General features: G+C 50.0%; 1 protein-coding gene across 1 annotated transcript in view; it reads right to left on the bottom strand.

Moving 5' to 3' along the window:
- The window catches only part of VAC14 (VAC14 component of PIKFYVE complex), a 42,572-nt gene that overhangs the window by 22,120 nt on the left and 1,668 nt on the right, over window positions 1-18,784 (bottom strand). The window contains exons 3-12 of the mRNA XM_014059614.2: window positions 15,555-15,722; window positions 15,131-15,193; window positions 13,786-13,893; window positions 13,118-13,227; window positions 12,519-12,625; window positions 11,495-11,629; window positions 10,517-10,672; window positions 9,341-9,401; window positions 8,578-8,722; window positions 6,083-6,148 (exon numbers count right to left, since the gene is read on the bottom strand). Of these exons, the coding sequence (XP_013915089.2) occupies window positions 6,083-6,148; window positions 8,578-8,722; window positions 9,341-9,401; window positions 10,517-10,672; window positions 11,495-11,629; window positions 12,519-12,625; window positions 13,118-13,227; window positions 13,786-13,893; window positions 15,131-15,193; window positions 15,555-15,722 (1,119 nt within the window). The remainder of the gene's footprint in view (window positions 1-6,082; window positions 6,149-8,577; window positions 8,723-9,340; window positions 9,402-10,516; window positions 10,673-11,494; window positions 11,630-12,518; window positions 12,626-13,117; window positions 13,228-13,785; window positions 13,894-15,130; window positions 15,194-15,554; window positions 15,723-18,784) is intronic.

Genomic DNA, 18,784 nt, shown 5'->3' with positions numbered 1-18,784 from the left:
GGGGCCAGCCAGTGGTGGGTTCAGCCGACAGGGAGTCCCAACAGGGGGATGAAAGAGCTTCATTTATCTGGGAACCTGAAATGACTCTTGATTTAAATCATATGGTAAAAATCACCCAAAGAAGAAGAAAGAATAACATCAGCAAAAAAAACCAACCCTCGCCTATTTTTGAAAATGGTTCAAGAGGGGACACACACACACACACACACACGAAAGAGAGAGAGAGAAGAGGGGGAGAAAGAGAGGGAGAAAGAGCGAGAGAAAGAAGGGGGAGGGAAAGGGAGAGGGGGAAGAGAGAGGGAGGGAAAGAGCGGGAGACAAGACAGAGGGAAGGAGGGAGAGAAAGAGGGGAAGAGACAGAAGGAAAGAGAGAAAGAATGGGTGAGGGAAGGAGAAATAGAGGGGGAAAAGAGAGGGAGGGAAAGAGAGATAAAGGGGGAAAGAGACAGAGAGAAAGAGAGGGGTGAATGAGAGGGAGAGACAGAGAGAGGGGGGAGGCAGGGAGAGACAGAGACAGACGGAGAGATAGAAAGGGAGGCAGGGAAAGAGAGAAAGGGAGACAGGGAGAGTCATGTGACAGGATTGGTGAGAGACGTTGAGTTGGCCACACCCACCCAGGTTTTGTGGATCTCAGTGTTTTCTTTTCTGTGGGAAACGGGTCCAAATGGCTGAGTGTTTAAGGTTGCAGACCAGTGGTGGGTTCCTACCGGTTTGGACTGGTTCAGCCAAACCAATAGTGATTTGGCAGCATGGGTCACTGCAACTGGCAGTGACCCAGGCCTGCAATGCCCCCAAACCAGTTCTCCTGGCAGTGCCATAGTCGGCGCCATCTTGTTTTTCACTTTTGCACATGTGCACACCCATTTTTATGGGATACGTGGCACGGCCACGAGTGAACCAGCAGTAGTGACTGCCGGAACACACACCCCCGCCCCAGTTGCAGAGCCCTGTTCCAGGAGAAAAAAACATGGAACCCTTCGTTTATTTGTTCCTCTAGAGCAGTGGTTCCCAAACTTGGCAACTTTAAGACTTGTGGACTTCAACTCCCAGAAGTCCACAAGTCTTAAAGTTGCCAAGTTTGGGAACCACTGCTCTAGAGGACTAACTGTGGTGTGCAGAGAAAATGTTTACCCACTGTTCCTCATGAAGGACACGCTTGCACATCTAGGCAAAGGCAAAATCTTTACTAAAGGAGATGCTGTAGGAGGCTTCTTTGGATCAAGGAGGGTGATGAATGGAAAACGGCATTTAACTGTCCTGGGGGATAATTCCCAAGTGTTCCCCTTTCGTCTGCAGGGATCCTCAGCTGTCTTCATGGGACTTATCAATGAGGTGTTGCATGGTTACTTGTACAAGGAGGAGTTGGTGCATTTGATTGATATTTTATTAAATACTGAGATGATGGAGGAACATGTGAAGCAAGTGTAAGTGGTCCTAAAGAGACTTCGAGTGGCCAAATTGTTGGCAAAAGCTCTCTAAATGCAAATTTCACCAAGATAAAATTATTACCTGGGTTGCCACATAGCTCATGGAGTAGAGGAAAGGCGGGGGCAGTGTTTGAGTGGGCTGCTTCCCACACTAGGAAGCAATTACAAAGTTTCTTAGGTTTTGCCAAGTTTTACCTGTAATTCATCCCCTCATTCGCCAAAATTGTGTTATTGAACACCAACCTTTTAAAATGAAGGGCAAAGGCAAAGCCGTGTCAGCCACTAAGTGGGCTATGCAATGCCAGACGGCATTCAACAAATTCAAGGGACTGCAGCGGAACCTGTGTTGAAGCACCCCGACCCACTTGCTCCTTTTGCAACTCAGGCAGGTGGTAGGGAGGGAGCAGGGGGAGCTGCTTATTCTAAGGGAATGCCCGAGGCCTGCTACCACTCTGGGTGTACACCTCTAAAAAGCTGAATGAACCTGAGCAGAGGTGGGCAGTACGGGAGAGTCTCAGCTCTTTGGAGAAGGCTCTGATGCTGGAAAAAGTGGATGGAAAAGAAAGAAGAGGACAACCAGCAGCAAAGACTCAGATACAGCAGGGGGACGGGGTGGGGGGACGGAGGGCAGTGCTGAAAGACATGAAAGACCAGGTTAAGGGGAGACCATCATGGACGACCACTATATGGTTGCTAAGTGTCGATGTCAATTTGATGGCTCATCCTCCTACTGAAGATGATAGCTGGAATTCTGCATTTCTCTACCCTTCCCACTCCTTAAATGTAATCATGAAAATGGAGAAAGAAAAAGACAGGAATTCACAATGTGCTACCCCTGAATAATTTTCTGTCCCCGATTCCAAAGGCTCCTCCTGTTTAGGCTATCAGGCTGCACATGAGCCAGCAGATCCAGCTGCTGGACATCCCAGCTGTTTCCTGAAGAGCAGCAGCTGCCCCACAGACTGCCCCAGAAGGCAAACATCCCGAGAGTAGAGCACCTCCTAGTTCAAATTCTCTGCAACTCAGAAGAGGCATCCCAGCATTCATGAGGTCAGCTGAGAGCTGGGACTTGAATTCAAAGTCTCCTCATAGGTGTCCCTCTTCCCCACCCTGCCTTGGGGTCCTTCCAAGATGCACTTTGGGAATTCCAAAAGGTAAGATTGGGCTCACTCCGGGCACATGCTAGCAAGTGGGTTGCTCTCAGTTTCAGGAGAGACACCTGTTGGACCAGGAATGGAGGAGATTCAAATCCAGGTCTATTCTCCAACGGGGAACTTCACTCAGCCCAACTACCTCATCGGGTTCCAGAAGGGCAGGAACTGCTCTGGGCACCACCTTGAGTCCCTGATGGAAAGGGAACACACAACCCTCACGGTGTCTGTGCGGAAGCCAACCAGAGCATCTTCTCTTCACCCTGGGCAACCAAATGCTTCACAGAAAGCAACAAGGGCCTCTGGAGGCTGCCAGACACAGACCTGGATACTCAGTCAAGAGGCAGCCTTGGAGGACTGCAAAGGATCCCATCATGGCAGCAGGTGAAGCAGTGGGGGAAACTATGCAGAAATGGGACATGCTTATAAACAGATACTCTTGGTCTTTAATATTATTTTATTGTTTTAATCTATTGTTAGCCACCTAGAGTCACATTTACAGACTGGGTGGCTATGTAGGGAAGGAAAGGGGAAAGGGAAAAAGGAAAGAAAGAAAGAAAGAAAGAAAGAAAGAAGGAAGGAAGGAAGGAAGGAAGGAAGGAAGGAAGGAAGGAAGGAAGGAAGGAAGGAAAGAGTCCTCAGTGAAATGCCCATGGAGAAGACTAGCCACAGCCTACAACCTCCTCTCCTCCCAGGTCTCCGTTTTAACCTCTCATTGAAAGGATGAAGTGGTGTGAGAAGGGAGCCACTTTCTTTTCCTTGACTCTCCTTCCTGCTTCCCTATTATTTTGGTTTCCATCATGGAAGGGATGAAAGGACTTTTGTCTCATTCGGCAATCCTCCAAGAGGCCAGGAACCTCTCCCTCCCTCTGGAAGCCGAGAGTCCCCTGATGGCCTGGGAACAAACCACCAGGTGATTCCCCCCAGGACTCCACCTGCAGGACCCTCCCTGGGGACACTCGGGGCCCCTGCCGGGGTGCGAGCCATTCACAGGCAGGACACGTCTCTCCAGGGAACAGCTTTTCTCTTCTTTCTGCAGTGTGAGCTACGGGAGAAGAGGGCAAGGAAAGCCACATCCTGCCAGAGACCAATGCCCAGCACTGCCATGGCAACAGGACCAGTGCCAGTGGAGCCGTCAGCTGCTCCTTCCTGAGCAGCACCTCCAGCTGCCAGTTCCCAGCCCTGGAAGAACCCTTCCCACAGCAGATGGGCCTCTTCCCCTCGGAAGGAGCATCTGGGCCTCTTTCGGACACCCTGGGAAGTGGGGGGGGGGGGACTGGCTCAACTCTCCAAGGAAACAAGGGTGGTAGGGCTTCAAATGAGTCTTGGGGGGAAATGGCAGAGAAGAGGCATACTGGGGGAAGGGATTACATTGTGAACAAGGACCCCTTTGTTCTCCTTGGCATCCCATGAAGATGAAAGGAGGCAGCTGGTATTCATCTTCCACCACCAGTGTTCAGAAGCCTTCTGCCGATTGGCAGAGAGACGGAGAGCGAGGATTTGAGAACAAGGATTTTGGGAAAATGCAGGTCGTCTTGGCTGCGCTGACTCGGAGGGGAGTTAGATCATCCCAAGGGAAGCAGCTGACTTTGCCCCCACCTCAAAAGACTTTGGCTGCAACCAGAGTCACATGCCTGGTCCCTTAGCTCTGCAAGCATTTCCTCCTGCTGCTCAAAGGCAGCTTCCCTGCACAGACACAGACACACACACTCACACCCTCCCCCACTGCTATGCTGGGGCAGCTGTGCCAACCTGAGAGGATTGCAGGCAAAGAGGTCTGCAGTGGGGTTTAATCTACAGCATTAAATGCTGCCAAGAGCCTGTGGGACAAAGGAGGCCAGAATCCCAGAGTGGGGCTGTCTCTGCTGCATGGAGGAAGGCCATGGGGGGAGGCTGGGGTCTCCGGAACTGATATAAGCCATTCTGCTCAGGGAGAACAGGAGGCGGGGAGGAGGACACAGCTGGGGAATTGCTGCAGAGCTGGCTTGAGAGTGCCCTCCAGATGATGACCCCCTTTCAGATTCAAATTTCCAGGCTCACCCAAGAGCTGCACAATTGCCACAAAAGAGACATGGCCCTTTCCTAAAATCTTCCAGGTGGGAACACTTCCCTGCCCCGCTTGAGCAGCAACCCAGGGCAGGCCCTCTCCCTGCTCCCTGAGCAGCCTCTCTAGTGCCCCCTCCAGGATGACCGACTCATGCCAAGGGCACACGGAGCAGGCCAGCTTGAGCCTTTGCCCACAAAGAACACAACCGGCCCTTTCAAAGCCCTCGGGAGCTTTCATGCAGAGCCACCCCAGAGACCACCTGGGCGATTCCACCACTAGCCTTCTAGTAAGCAGAAATGGGAAGTTCCTTCCACAAACAGGTGCTTCCTTTGGCTTGATCCGGCGGTTTAACTGTCTAAAAAACAGTAGAGCACCTGTATATTCCCACTCATGCCTCAGTTTCCCTTTGCAAGTGGACACCCTCCAGTCATGCCCACTTTGGGCTCAGCAAACATCCAGAGCTCCCCATGCAGCAAACGAAGGAATGGACAAAGGCTCTTCGGGAGCTCTAGGAATCCAGGATTCTCCCTGAGAAGTCCAAGCGCCCTTGGAGACAGCAGCCCTTGCAAGAGACCAGCTTCTGGCCATCACAGCAGAGGAGGAGTTAACGAGGCCAAAGGCCCACCAATCGATACCAATAAGCGCACAATCTAAGAACGGCAGCGGTTTCTGATCACGATATTGCCAAGAACCAGAAGGTTTTAGTTTATTTCAACCAAAGTTAACATCAAGTGGAGAGATCTGAGTCGTTAGAAAGCATCACCTAAAGATGCTCCTTCCAAGAGCTAGAAGGAATGGCAGGGGAAAACGGGGAGGGGGGAGAGAAGCCCAGAAAAACATGGCGTGGGGGACATGGCAATTTGTTTTCTTGGCAGCATCACAGAAGGGCGAGGAACTAAATTTCACATTCACACTGTCAAAGCTAAATGGACATACAATTATTGGTAACAACACACAAAGGAGTTGTCTCCTCTGAGAGAAAAAAACTCAGAATATTTCAGAAAAGGTGGAAATAGGCTTACATATTATTACCTCCATGTCTGTGCGAAAGCAGGGACCCATCCGGAGGAATCCCTGGTTGGATCCGAAGTCCAGAGAAGCCTTTCCCTGGCTGGGAAGCTCACCAGGAGCTTTCCCAGCGAGAAAGAATGCCTTCATTCAGCGTCCAAGGTTGCCCACTGCCCAACTCTGCCCGACTCCCAGAAAGTTAAACAGGGAATAGTGATCAATGAAAGTGACAGTAAAAACGGCTACGCTGGGGGGTACAAAACTAAACAAAAGCGGGGGTCACACAAATTCATTTCATTGATTCAGGGGCCAAAGGAAAGGAAATTTCAAAAACACTGCAGTGGATTAGTCAGAGTCAGGCAAAAGAAGTTCAGAAACGGCCAGGATGAAGCAGCCCCAGAAGAGGCTTTGTGGGATGAACCATAAAACAGCAGAGAAACTTCACTTACCTCATCAGAGTCATCAGATAAGGTCTTCAGTAAGATTGGGAATAAGCAGTCCGTGTGCTGGAACATCTGAAAAGCAGAGAAACCTTCAAGGAGACAAGTCAAGAAGCATCATGAAATGTTTTATTTATTTATAGGCCATCTCCCTCCCTGCCCCTGCCTTGTGTTGCTCCATCCGGGACCCGTCCCCCACTCCCCTTGCGTGTGGAGGGATAACGCCTCCCAACCACCCTGGCCTACAATCTCAAGAATTCACAGCACAATGATGCTACAAAAATTGTAATAGTTATGCTAGCAGAATATCAGGAATAAAACAAAAACTTTAAAAATAATAAAGATGGTGTCAGACATCTGAGTGGTCTAACAGACTGTTCTAATTTTGGTAAAATAGTGAAACCAAAGAGGACCTTGAGGCTGTGGGGCCCAACTTTTCGTTCAACAAAGGAAAGGCCATGGCTTCCCTTGGCCACTGCTCTTCCCCATTCTTCCCCACAGAGACCATTTTTTAAACCTTTGAATCCACCTTTCACAATTTAAACCCACCATTCTGCACCCCACAGCCTTGAATGAAAGAAAACAACCCTCGACCACTCCCTTTTCTCTTTGGGGAATGAAAGTGCTGCTATATTTCCAATTCTGTGTCAGCCTTTGAGGCAGGTCTGGTAAACAAGAGGCATGGCTGGGACTTCGGGAATGCCCTTCATGGTGGGTCTAGGACAAGAGTTACAATAATATTGAAGAAATGGTGGAATAGAATCATTAAAAAAAGGATGCAAAAGGAGAGGCAAAATGAAATGTGAATGGGAATAATTAAATAGTTGAACTGTCCTGTGGCAAGTTGCCTTGCGCCCTCTGAAATGTTTTTCAGACCAGCTGTCTATCCGTTCATAGTGGCACCAGCCCATACTTCACCAGCACGCCCATCAGTGTCCCCTGGGGCATTTGATCTCTCAATGGAAGAGGTCCCCCTCCTTGACCTTCTCTAAAGTTTGGATCAGTCTTTGTGAGGTGAGACCCATCCTTTTGGCAGCAATCCTTTTTGTAGGAAATTCCAATCGTGGTCCCAGCAGTCAATTCCTTTCCATGGACAGGACTTGAAAACGCAATTGTTCAGTTACAGGATTCTCCTTTACTTCCTGGTTCTCTTCCACAGGCAGATCAGACGGAGGAGAACAGCTCCTGTGTCCTCAGGGTCTGGCCCATCCTTCCTACATCTTCCAAGGGCCTGGTGATGGACCTTCACTCTCTTGGAATAACCTTGTGTCTCTATAATATTTCTCCTTACTCCCTGGAGCCTATCCTCAAATATATTATCAGGAAGCTTTTCTTATTCTTGGCCGGATATGCCAGAAAACTGAACCCAGAATACTCAAAAAAAGTCAATCCAATCATGTTTCAGCCCAAATTCTAAAAAGACCTGAAGGTGTTACCAGAAACACATTAGAGATATTTGGCAGGCAGATAGAATTATCACTGGGCTTAGTGATTTATTTACTTCATCATATCTATATAGACATCCATCTCACAAAATGTGACTCTGAGTGGTAAAGCCACGAAAGGAACAACATTAAAATATTCCACAATAAAAAAATACCCAAGGACTAGGGGAGAGCAGATTCAAAGGTATAGATAATGGGATCACCTCACAAATTCACCATTTACTTGAGATCCCAAACTCTGTTTTAAGGGGTTTCAGAAAAAATATCAATCACGCTTTGAGGGAAAGGGTGCTCCAGAATTCTTGGAAATGGTTGTGTCACAAGTCACCAGCAATAATTCTTGGTCTTCACGTAGGGTACAACTGTGTCCCCTTTACCCTTCAGGGTGTGACTGTTCTATTTCGTTCATAGTGGTGAGTACAAATCACCCACAAAAACTCACACAGACCCATTTTCCTTTCCTAAGGGGTTAGAGCTCCTTTTCCAAGGGTCTGACCATCCAGAATCTCTCTCTCCTGCCTGGTTATGACTATCGCCCATTAAGCCCTCTTCTTGGAAGGTCTTCTGATGGAGAACTGATTCCAGTGTTAGATGCCTAAAACCCCAGCTTCAACTTCAGGGAACTTGGAAGGTGCTTCAAGCCAGACAGGCAGAATGGTAAATTATCATTAAATGGGGAAGCGTATTTAGCACAGCTATGCCCAGAACTTTGGTGCACAAAGCAGCAGCTACAGTTGCCAAAAGAGGCTCCGTTGTGTTTCAGTGATTGACTTTCCCTTGCACCCCTTTTTTGGCTTCAAGCAGAGACACAGCTTCTCATGTAGCAAGCTATCAGTGGTGGACATGCTGCTTTGTATGCACCAAACACAATGAATTTATCACATGGGTAAATGAAGAATGCTTCTTATTTCTGAATAACATCTATGGAAGCATCAAGAAATGATTTCCTTGGTTCAGGTGACATGACATTTGCTATTTAAATGGCTCCTTTCCAGTCAAAACAAAGGTCAGTCGCAGTGAAACTGGTTTTTCAAAATCAGGTTGGATCTGAAGGCCCACCTTGCGGGGTGTCTTGATGTACAGGTGGTACAGCCACTTCAAGACTGCAATCCGCGTCATCATCCCAGTAGTTGAATCATGAAGGTGGCAATCCAGGACCTGCACAATCCCATCAAGGTTCAGGGTTACACAACTTCTCTCCATGCTGCAGGTAAACGCAGGAGCAACAGATTGGTCTAGTGATTTAGGCACCAGGCTAGAAATCAGGAGACTCTGAGTTCTAATCCCACCTTCAACATGAAAGCCAGCTGAGGGACTTTGGGCCGGTCACTCTCTCAGCTCAACCCATCTCACAGGGATAGGCACAACTGGCAAAAATGGAGATCGGCAGAAATCCAGGAGGCTGCCCAAAAGTTCAGCAGAACCACAGGAGAGCCATCCCAAGGTGGCTCCTTCCTCAAAGGGCTCAAACCTCAATATGCCTACTGACCAGCCTCTTTCCCCTTCAGAGTTAGAAAAACTGCACATGCGGGGGAATGAAACCCTGCAACTGGATTCTGCTCCTGGCTTGGGTTTGCTAATTTCCCTTCTGGATGGAGGGAAACACAGGGCTGTTGGGAACCGGATGATAGTGCTGGGAACAGCTGTCCCTCCACACAGCCCAAAAGAGTGATCTGCTCACTCCACCCCACCTCCCATACCTCCTGGCACAGGCCTCCTCCTCCTCCTCCTCCTCCTCCTCCTCCTCCTCCTCCTCCTCCACCACCACCACCACCACCACCACCACCACACCTCAATCTTTCAAAACAAGGGAGTAACTGACCTGGCAGGCAGGAAGATGTTGGTGCTACTGAAATCCGACTCACTGGAGACATCTAGGCAGCCTAAAGGAAGAGGGTGCAGCTGAGCTTCCCCCTTCCCCCAAATCGACCGGGAAGGAAGCTGGGGGGCAAATGCCATTCTTCCCGGGCTCAGGACTCAGACCCATCCTAGGCAGTTGGCTCTGCCTGCCAGAGGAGCGGAAAGCGAAACATCATCCCCCATCGCTGCCTCATCAGCAAAGCACAAGCTCTCTACAGAGCTTGCCACAGCCAGGCCCATGGACGCCGCCTGAAGGGCAACGGGCTCGAGGCCAGGGAGCTCTTGTACAGGGAACGTAACAAGCAGCAGTCCTCCCTTGGCTTCTTTGAGAGGGCGACATGCATCTTCTGGGGAGAAAAGCTCAGCCCCCGAGCAAACCCTCCCTGTGTGGGACTCCCCGCTGGTCTTCTAGGGCGCTTCCTAGCTTCTATTGAGAGCTGGCTGGGAAGTGCCTGGCCGCAGCTGTCCAGAGCCTCCACTCCCAGGCCAGCACTTTCCCAACTAGGGGCCCACAGCCTCGGCAGCCACACTCTGGCCCCCCTACAGTTTCCAGGCCACCTGCTGGTTCTGCAGCAACTCAAGCAAAAGGACCATTAAAACCGAGCTGGCCAGTGCCCAAATAAATAAGCAATTTGATGCAGGTTGAATGACTTCGTAATCCCTTACCTGAGAGATGGCGAGAAAGTAGGGGAACCAAAAGGGATCCGCAATTCAAAGTAACAACCCAACTGGAGAAAGCAACTTCACAAGGGCAAAAGAAGTTCCCATTCCTATAGATTCAGGAGGGCTGACCCTTCGCAATGGTCTTTTCACATCTGCAGTTCTCACCACTGTGATTGATCAAGGAAGAGCCAGCCACTCTGGGCAGCAGTAAGTGCCTGCCCGGGCGGTTTGAAGGGAGGGGATCCAGGCAAAACCAAAGCCACTCCAGAGCCCTAAACTGGTTGAGGGAAACCCCACTGCCTGGCCAAAGGTGGAAGCGGATACCAGGCTTAGCAATTTGCCCTTCATGCTCTTTAATTGAGACCCAGAGGCCCAAGCGAAGTCCTCTTAGCCCCCAGAAGATGGAGATGCTGCTGCTGCCTCAACCTCAGCAAGAAACTCCTGGCTATTCCAGGGTTTGGAAAACTGAACTCACCACTCGGGGACTGCTCTGCCTTGGGGCCAGCCTCTTCTTGGCCAACCTCTCTTTGGTGGGCCGGCAGGGGCTCCCCGCCCTCGTCTGCTTCATCATCTTCTGGGGTCACTAACTTCATCAAGGTTTGATTGCATACAGCGGCCACCTCCTTAATATCTGTATTTCACTGATCAAAGATCAAAGTTTTCCAATGAAGACCAGGAGAATCCCCCCCCCAGGAGACCCCCAAACTGGGGAGCCTCAGACTCTCAGGTGGGGAGGTTGGGATCAGAGGGAGCTCCTCCTACCTGGCCCCAATGCTCAGAAGGGCTCCTGAGGCTTTGCAACTGATTTCCAGCTCTGGAAAACTCAGGCCGGGCTGCGACATGGAGGGCAACCCAGGTTCTCCTTCCCACATGCACCCCTCCTGCTCCCTCTCATCATCTACCTTGTGAGGGCTACCAAGACTGGGCTCAACCAAAGCTCCTGCAAGGGCAGAGTGACTGCACTTGCTTGCTAGACAGGGCCCCACCCGTTCACCTGGAGAAGGTCCCTGATGAGCAAGAGAGAGTTTTGGAGGACGACCCCCATGTGGTTACTAGAGGACCGAAGAGCCTCCTCTTTTGGGACTGTGCGTAATGGGGAGGCCCATTTAGCTTCTTGATTCGTAGCACTGTCACCAATAATATAAGTTTATATCATGCAATGTCAAAGTTTAGACTTTGAGGTAACCACTGAAGCAGTGCTCGCTCTCTCGCTCTCTCTCTCTGTCACACACACAACTTTTCAAACAAACCGAGAGTTGTGAGCTTGCTCTCTTGCCCAGGAGCCATGGCTGAAATCCACCCAGGGAAATTGGAGGAATCCTCAGATTCCAAGACTCATCAATGGAGCCATAACCCACCCCCCACACCCGAGGATTCTGTGGGGCTAGAAAAGCAGCAGGCTCCCTTGGGGAGCCCACCCCCTGCAAGGCAAGAGGTGCAGCAGAGCAGATACTCTTCTTGCGGTCATCGTAGGACAGGCAGGGCAGGACGGCTGTCAAGATCCCAGAAGAATAGGGAAGCATCACCCGGCCGGCCAGCTGGATGAATTCCCGCATCCAACACATGGCAGTCAGCTGGATGAGATCATCTGTGGGAAAAGGAGTGTACAAAGTGAAAGCTCGGCTGCTGCTTCTACCCCAGGTGCCACCCCACAGGTTTCATAAGCCCAAGGCACCTCTGCCCTCATCTCCCAGAAAGAGAAAAAATGCCAAATGAGTCTCAAGCTAAAGGAAGCAGGGCACAAGGTGCGCTTGACGGAAGAGTCTTAGAACAGGAACACTCACCAGCTGCCTCAATCAGCGACCATTTGAAGTTGTGACAGCGCTGAAGAAATAACTTTGTGACCAAAGCCCTCATTTAGCCGTGTGAATGATCACACTTACAGCCAATGCACCTTGCGCTGTGCCTGACCTGTTGGTTTTCCTCCCCCTGCTCTGGCATAGCAGAGAGATACGAGAGGAAGGAAGGCCAAGAGAATAAGCAGGGACACCACTAAGAATAGCCCTCGAGTGAGATGGGAGGCAAATAAATGTAACAAACAACAATAACAACACTACTACACTATTTGCACAGTGCCCTCGTAGCTGATGGTGCCAATACATTGCTTTGGATGTGTATTTCCCAAGGTGCACCTGCTTAGTCTCTTGTAATCCTTCTTGGCCAAAGAATGTAAACACAAACCTGGCTTCCTTTCTTGCTCATTATGCCAGCTCTGCCATGTCTCAGGCCTAAGAGCCTGAATTCCTCATAATACACAAATGCAGAGAGGGGTCAGCCGGCCGAGGGGGGTTAGGCCGGGTCCTTGGGAAGCTGGAAAGGAGCTACCACGTTGGAAAGATGCTGCTGTGCCCTGCTGAGCCTGGAGCAGGTTGACTTGGGGCACTTTGTGGCTCATCTCCATGTTTGCAAAGCATCGGGTTCAGAGACGGATCAGACACTTAGCAAGGGATGCACAACAGGGAGCAATGCAGGCGTACCGGAGGCCTGGCAGTGAATGACCAGGATGTTGGCCATCTCAGCGAATTTGACGTTGGCAGGGGTCTTCTTGATCTCTTTGAGAAATTCTCCCAGCGCCACTTCACACCTGAAGGACAAGGCCAGGAAGGAAAAGAGCACAGAACGAAGCTGAAGGTTAGGATTATAAGAAGCACGTTTCCAGAAAAGACAGCAATCAGCCAAAACCCCTGACACAAAACTTACTCCCTGCAGACTATGGGGTTTTCTTCTGCACTTTGGAAGGAAAGGTGAGGCCGGGGCTCAGGAAACATCCATGCTGTCCTCCCACCCACAGCCAGGGGGCAGCCAGATGCTCTGTGGGGTTGCCTGTAGATTGATTTGGGCTAACAGGAAGCACCGCCCATTTCAAACAAGCCCACTTCAGACTGCACTGCTGGAAGGATTTGGACAATGGCAGCTGATCAGCTGCTTGTGCAGCCTGATGCCTCCCTCTGCCTTGGAGCGGCCACTGATCTCAGGCACCTTTTAAAGGCTCAGAGAGCTGCACATCCCCCTCCCCGCGTTTAGACTGGCAGCTCAGTTGCCAGACACATATTTCCAGACCCAACAGTGTCCTCACATTTTACGGATCTCTTTGCTGTTATCGCCTAGGATCTGGAAAAGTCCATCTAGAATCTCCGGCAGGTAATCTAGAAGATTAATGTCAGGAACAGATTCCAGCACCAAGATCTAGCACACGAGGGAGCAAAACCACAGTTAGAGAGCTGCACTCTGCAGTAACACATGAGTTCAGGGGCTCAGCCAGCAAGAGGAATGTGGATCCCGGCCACATCACAGGAAAGGAACAAGAGGTGTGGACCAGACAAATGTGGGTTTGGTCCTCACCTAGCCAGAGGGCTCCATGGCTGACTCTGGACCAGCCATCTTCCCTCTCGGCAGGGCTGCTGCCATGGGGAGATGCCAAGTTCCCACAATAAATCAAGAAGTTCCCTATGAACATCTATAATGCTTCTCTGGGTTTGCAGGACTAAAAGTAAAATGGGGTCAGCCTTTAAGTCCTCCATCCTTGAAAAAAGCGATCTGTGGTCACTCTGGAGGTTGGTGGTAACTCAGGACCATGAAGCCATCCATAAAAGGACTCCAAGGTTAACATGCTTTATGCCTGTTATCTGCAGTGAGATTTCAGAGAAGACGCGTGCTTGTTCCAAATGGAGCTAAGGAGAAACGAGACCCCACTTCCGGAGCCGCCTCAGAGTAACAAAAGCTGAGCAGAGGGACCACGCTCACCCATGAGATGATGAACTGCCGGGCATACTGGTTGTTGGAGTAAATCCGCTCTCGCAGCAGCGGGATGAAGCTCACCAGGTCAAAGCGGCTGCTCTCTGTCACGATGTCCTGCCAAGGCAGAGAGGAGAGAGGAAGAGGAACCCATCCCTGCAGCCAGTCATGGATCCTCCCTGCGGCGGGCAAGCTACCAGGCCCTCTGGGTCCAGAACTTTGTGGAGCCCCAGATCTCTCCCTATTTCCCTAAACTGTTTGCCTCGCCAGGAGGGTTTTCAGTTTAAACTACCGGAGTGAAAAGGTTGTTGTCTAAGGGTTTCTCCTACAAGGCTTGGCAAAACAACTTCAACAATTGTGTTGTTTTGCTCTACTTTTATTTTCTCTTCTATTTATTTAAATAATGAAGGGCAAGAATTTTTTCAAAAGCCCAATGAGATTTTCAAAGTTTTAAATGCTTCTTTTTGTAAGATTTCTATAAAACTGGGAAAACTCTTGTCATTGTCTGAACCAGAATGTGGTCACACTATTACCGTACTACAAAATGTCTTGCTTCAATTGTCCCTTCAACTGTCCTAATGCATTACAATCTGTATTTCATGCTACGTTTATTCTTTTAACAAATCTGTTTTTATTTTTCAAATGCTTGTATACTTCTGATCTCTTTACAGATTTTACTCTTTCAAGCCACAGCGTGTCTTAATTTAAATCAGACGCCCTGCAATCTGATTCCCCTGTTCTGACTACTCAAGAGGATACGTGGTCTTTCGTGGTGCAGTGTGCAGCTGAGGCCTGTCCACAGACCAGGAACAAAGTGCCTCACCTGCGCCAGTTCAGCTCCACTTCAAGTAGGGAGCCAGGAAAGGCACACCCAGCCATGGCAACTCCTGCTGCTCCTACATGCCCACATTAAGGCCAGGTTGCCTTTCCAGATGGAGCGGGAGGACAGACACTTTTGTTTTTAAAACATTCAGCTAACATGGAGCAGTTGCAGGCTGCTCCAGGGAATGGCACTCACACCATGCCACCGGCCTATCTTTCCCTGGTTAGTGAAGCCAGGAAGTCTCTCAAGGTGCCAGAGAAGCATGTGATGTCCCAGAGGTGGGAAGCAGGGGAGGGGATAGCTCGGAAAAGACCAGACGCACATGCAAGACACGAGCCATCAATGGTCCCAACCCTGGACCTTTCCCTACACCTCCATCGTTTCTGCACAGGCTGAAAGCCAAGAAGGAAAATATGTTCAGAAAATCCCACCTCCTGGTTCAGAGCTGTCCCCCAAAATCTCAGCTGTTTCCCCTCTTCAGGCCTTCCCTCCAGTCACCCCCCGTTTTGATGGACAAGAAGGGAGCAGTACCTTCAGAAGGCGATCCAGCAGCTCAGAGCCACTTTTGACATTTGGGTCGGGATCTGCAGCAAGCTGGGAAGGACAAAAGACCAAAGGAGGAGCCTGCAGGCGATGCAGAACTTCCCACTGCTCCCAAGACCCAGGTTACGCTGCAGCTTCCCCCATGCTGCGTATGGAGGCCTCTGTCCTCACACCCCATTCATCTTCAGAGGACCTGGAGAGAGCCTGGGCAGATCCCACCCCACAGGACACCAATTGTTGAGGCCGCCTCCAGCACCCTGTGCTGCTGTGTGGAAATGCTCTGGCGCCAGACCTGGTCTGGCTCAGGGTGGCTGGGGCGCCACAAGGACATGGATGGTCCTCCTCCCCTTTTCCAGATTGCTGGGGGACCCCTCCCCTCCAGGAACTGTTTTCCACCTTCAGGAGTGGTTACCTTGCTCAGGCCATCAAAGAGCACGTTGAAGTGTGGGACAATGGCACCCCGGGCCACCTTCACAATGTTGTACAGGGCCTCGCAGGCATAATAGCGCAACCGGCTGTCAGCATCTCCAAAGCACGTCAGCACCGGTTCGATGAGCTCCTTCAGGTACAGACCAGAATCCTAGCAACCGAGCCACAATGAAGAACATCAGGACTGGCCTAGCAAGGTCTCCCCTCCTCGGGCATGGCAAGGGGAGACAATCACCACCTCTTTGTTCTTGGGTCTCCCAATGCCAATTTCATAGCCATCAAAAATCGTGGGTCCTACTACTTTAAGATGCGATTCCTCCCCTCCATTGCCCTAAGTGAAAGAACCCCACCACCACCACCACTAACTGTGGCCTGCAGGGCATTCTTGACTGCTTGTTATCTTTTCAGCCTCTGTTCCATCCCCATGACCTGGGACAGCTGAGCCTGGAGTTTGACCCAAGATGCCACTCACTAAAAGGGATGCTCCGACCAAGACAGGGACTCTCCACACACAGAGGAACTCGCTGCTGAGACTTCCCATGGAATGAGTGGAGAAAAGGAGCAGCTAAGTCCTGCTTTTGGTCTGCTCCTCTTCTGAACTGCTGCTGTCCTGAGTGTCTCTGAATCCCCCTCCATCCCAAATGCTGATGCAGACCCCAAGAAGAAAGCAGCTTCATTCAGCCAAAAAACAATGACTCAGAATCACATTCCGACAGCAATTTCTTAGTTTATCCAAGTTTAGCTTAAATTCAGCTTGTAAACATGAACCAATAGCTCACTTTTACTTTTTCTGCTACATTTCTACAATTCTTCCCTCTCAGAAAGGACATGAGAAAAACCTAATTTGTAGTGTGGGTGTTTGTGCCATTGTCCTCATCCCCTTCACATCTACAGGAAGCCGCTGGGTGAGCTCATCTGTCCCAATTGTACTTCCCCATCAAGGGTGATGAGGTGATGCTGTGGGTGCTTCTTCGCAATGCCTGGAGGCTCCAGATGTCTGGAGGGAGGAAAAAAAGGCTGAGCCATGGGAAGACAGAGGAGCTGTGGCCGAGAGGCTCTTCTGTCTCTGCTCTGGATTTGCGTGGGGCAGCACTGTCCCAGACAGCCCTGAGGCACAACCTGCCGATTCCCCTGGACTCACGACTCCTGCTTAAGGAGCAGATGGCCAGCATGGCTAGGAGGGCCTTTGCTCAATTTTGTGTCGTGCACCAATTGTGGCCTTTCCTAGACAGAGAAGCTCTTCTCTCATGCCATACTCATCTCCTGAAGGAACTACGTCAATACACTGTACAGCAGCTACCCTCGAAGAGTATCTGGAAGCTGTAACTGATGCAGAATGCGGTGGTACCTTCAATTCTGGCCACCCCTAGGATTATGCAGGTAACATCTCTGTTGGGTGTTACCTGTGTTGGGTGCCAGATTGCTTCTAGGTTCAATTGTAGGTTGTGTTCAATTGTGTAGGTTATGTGACCAGGATACCTGAGGAACCATCTTGCCCCAATTACATTGACTGGTCCCCCCTGATCAAGCAGGAAAGGCATGTTATGGACTCATCAGTTAAAAACTTTCAACTGGCAAGGTCTAGAAAGACTGCCTTCTCCACTGCTGTGGAACATCCTGCCCCTGAGGTAAGGTTGGGCCCTACTCTGCTAGCCTCCCAGAAGAATGCAAAAACCTGGCTCTGACCCCTGGCAAGAGTGAATGGCAACACTGGGGTGGGTGGGGATGCTGGCTGGAGGACTCTCTCTCCCCCTTTTAACTGTGACTTTTGTAGGGATTGTAAACCACTCATAGGCTGTGAACTGGGTAGTATATAATGTCATTAATAAGACTGACAGGACCTGCAGCACGCTGGATTGAGTAGTATGGGTAGAAACCATCAAGGAGAAGTGGTCCTGGAAACAACCTGGCCCTGTAGCATGAAAAGCGGTAGAGGTAACAACCAACGTGAACTGCACCAGAAGCAGAGGGAAGGCCAACACAGCTTGCCAAGCCAAGGTGTGACAAGTGCACTTAAAGGTGCAGTTATGACTGCCTATGCCACTGCATTCTGGATCTACTCACTGGCCTTCAAGAGCAGCCCTACATAGAGTGTATTGCAGTAATCCAGAGGTGACCAAGGAATGAATTATGAACAAGGCCTCCTAATGCAGGACAGGGCACAATTGGCAATCTGTGCAAAGGTCTTCTGCCAGGAGTTACAGGTCAAAGGGACGTTCGAATTGAGAACCAGTTCTGTTCAGAGCAATGCAACCCATCCATTGTCATCAAATGGCTTATGCAGACATAATAACCACAGTAGAGAAATACTGATAGAAGAGATGGAAAACCCTTGGCTGGAGATGGTAAAACCCAAAGCCCTCATAGTGCTATGATTGTGCTCACACCTATTCTGTACCACTCAGCTCTCCACAGCCTTCAGACATCAAGACGGAACCTCTACTTCATCCATTTGTCAGATAGGGACACAGGTGACACCTTACCCACCGGTTTCATATAGATGTTAAAACAGGCATGTAAAGGACACCAAGCACTGAGGCGCCTCCAAAAGCAGAGGCTATGATTTATCTCTCCCCAACCCATTAATACCAACTAGAACTGATCCCATAGGAAAGAGGAGAACCCTCCACAAGTCCTCAAGTCAGTCCAGATATCACCGTCAGTGGTTTCAAAGGCCAATGAGAGTCAAGGAGAGCAAAGATGGATGCCATCTTCATTCTGCTCCCATAAGTATGACCAATGTTTGTAATCCTATATGAAGGCCAATAATAACAAGACTAATAATCCATTGTCTCAGAGTTCTCTGAAGCTGTAGCATGACTACTTTCTCAACAATTTTCTCTCGAAAGGAGGTTGGACACAGGACAAAAGTTGCCTAACAAGGCTGGGATCTGCAATGGCTTGCTGAGGGCAGGACTACTCTCCTTTTTGTCAAATAATGATTCATCACTGCCTCAGGGCCCAATCTCATGTCTCCCCCAAGAAAATCTTGACTTCTCAAGGACACAAGACAAACATTCAGATGGCTGAACTTACAATTTTGAGAACTAGTCCACTTCCTCAGTACTAACAATTTCAAACTCCTCCCAAAGTAACAAACAAGCCATAGGCTCCTTCCAAGGACTCAGCTCTGCCTAACATCCTAGTATCAATGGAGCTGCTAAACGAACTAATTCAGTGAGAGCAATACCTGCGCTGTTATGTAAATTATCA

This window comes from Thamnophis sirtalis, unplaced genomic scaffold (genome assembly GCF_051295495.1).
Source record: "Thamnophis sirtalis isolate CommonGarterSnake01/CBP01778 unplaced genomic scaffold, rThaSir2_p1.2 scaffold_14, whole genome shotgun sequence".
In the NCBI taxonomy this organism is placed as follows: Eukaryota; Metazoa; Chordata; class Lepidosauria; order Squamata; family Natricidae; genus Thamnophis; species Thamnophis sirtalis.
This window is presented reverse-complemented; position numbering and strand designations above follow the sequence as displayed.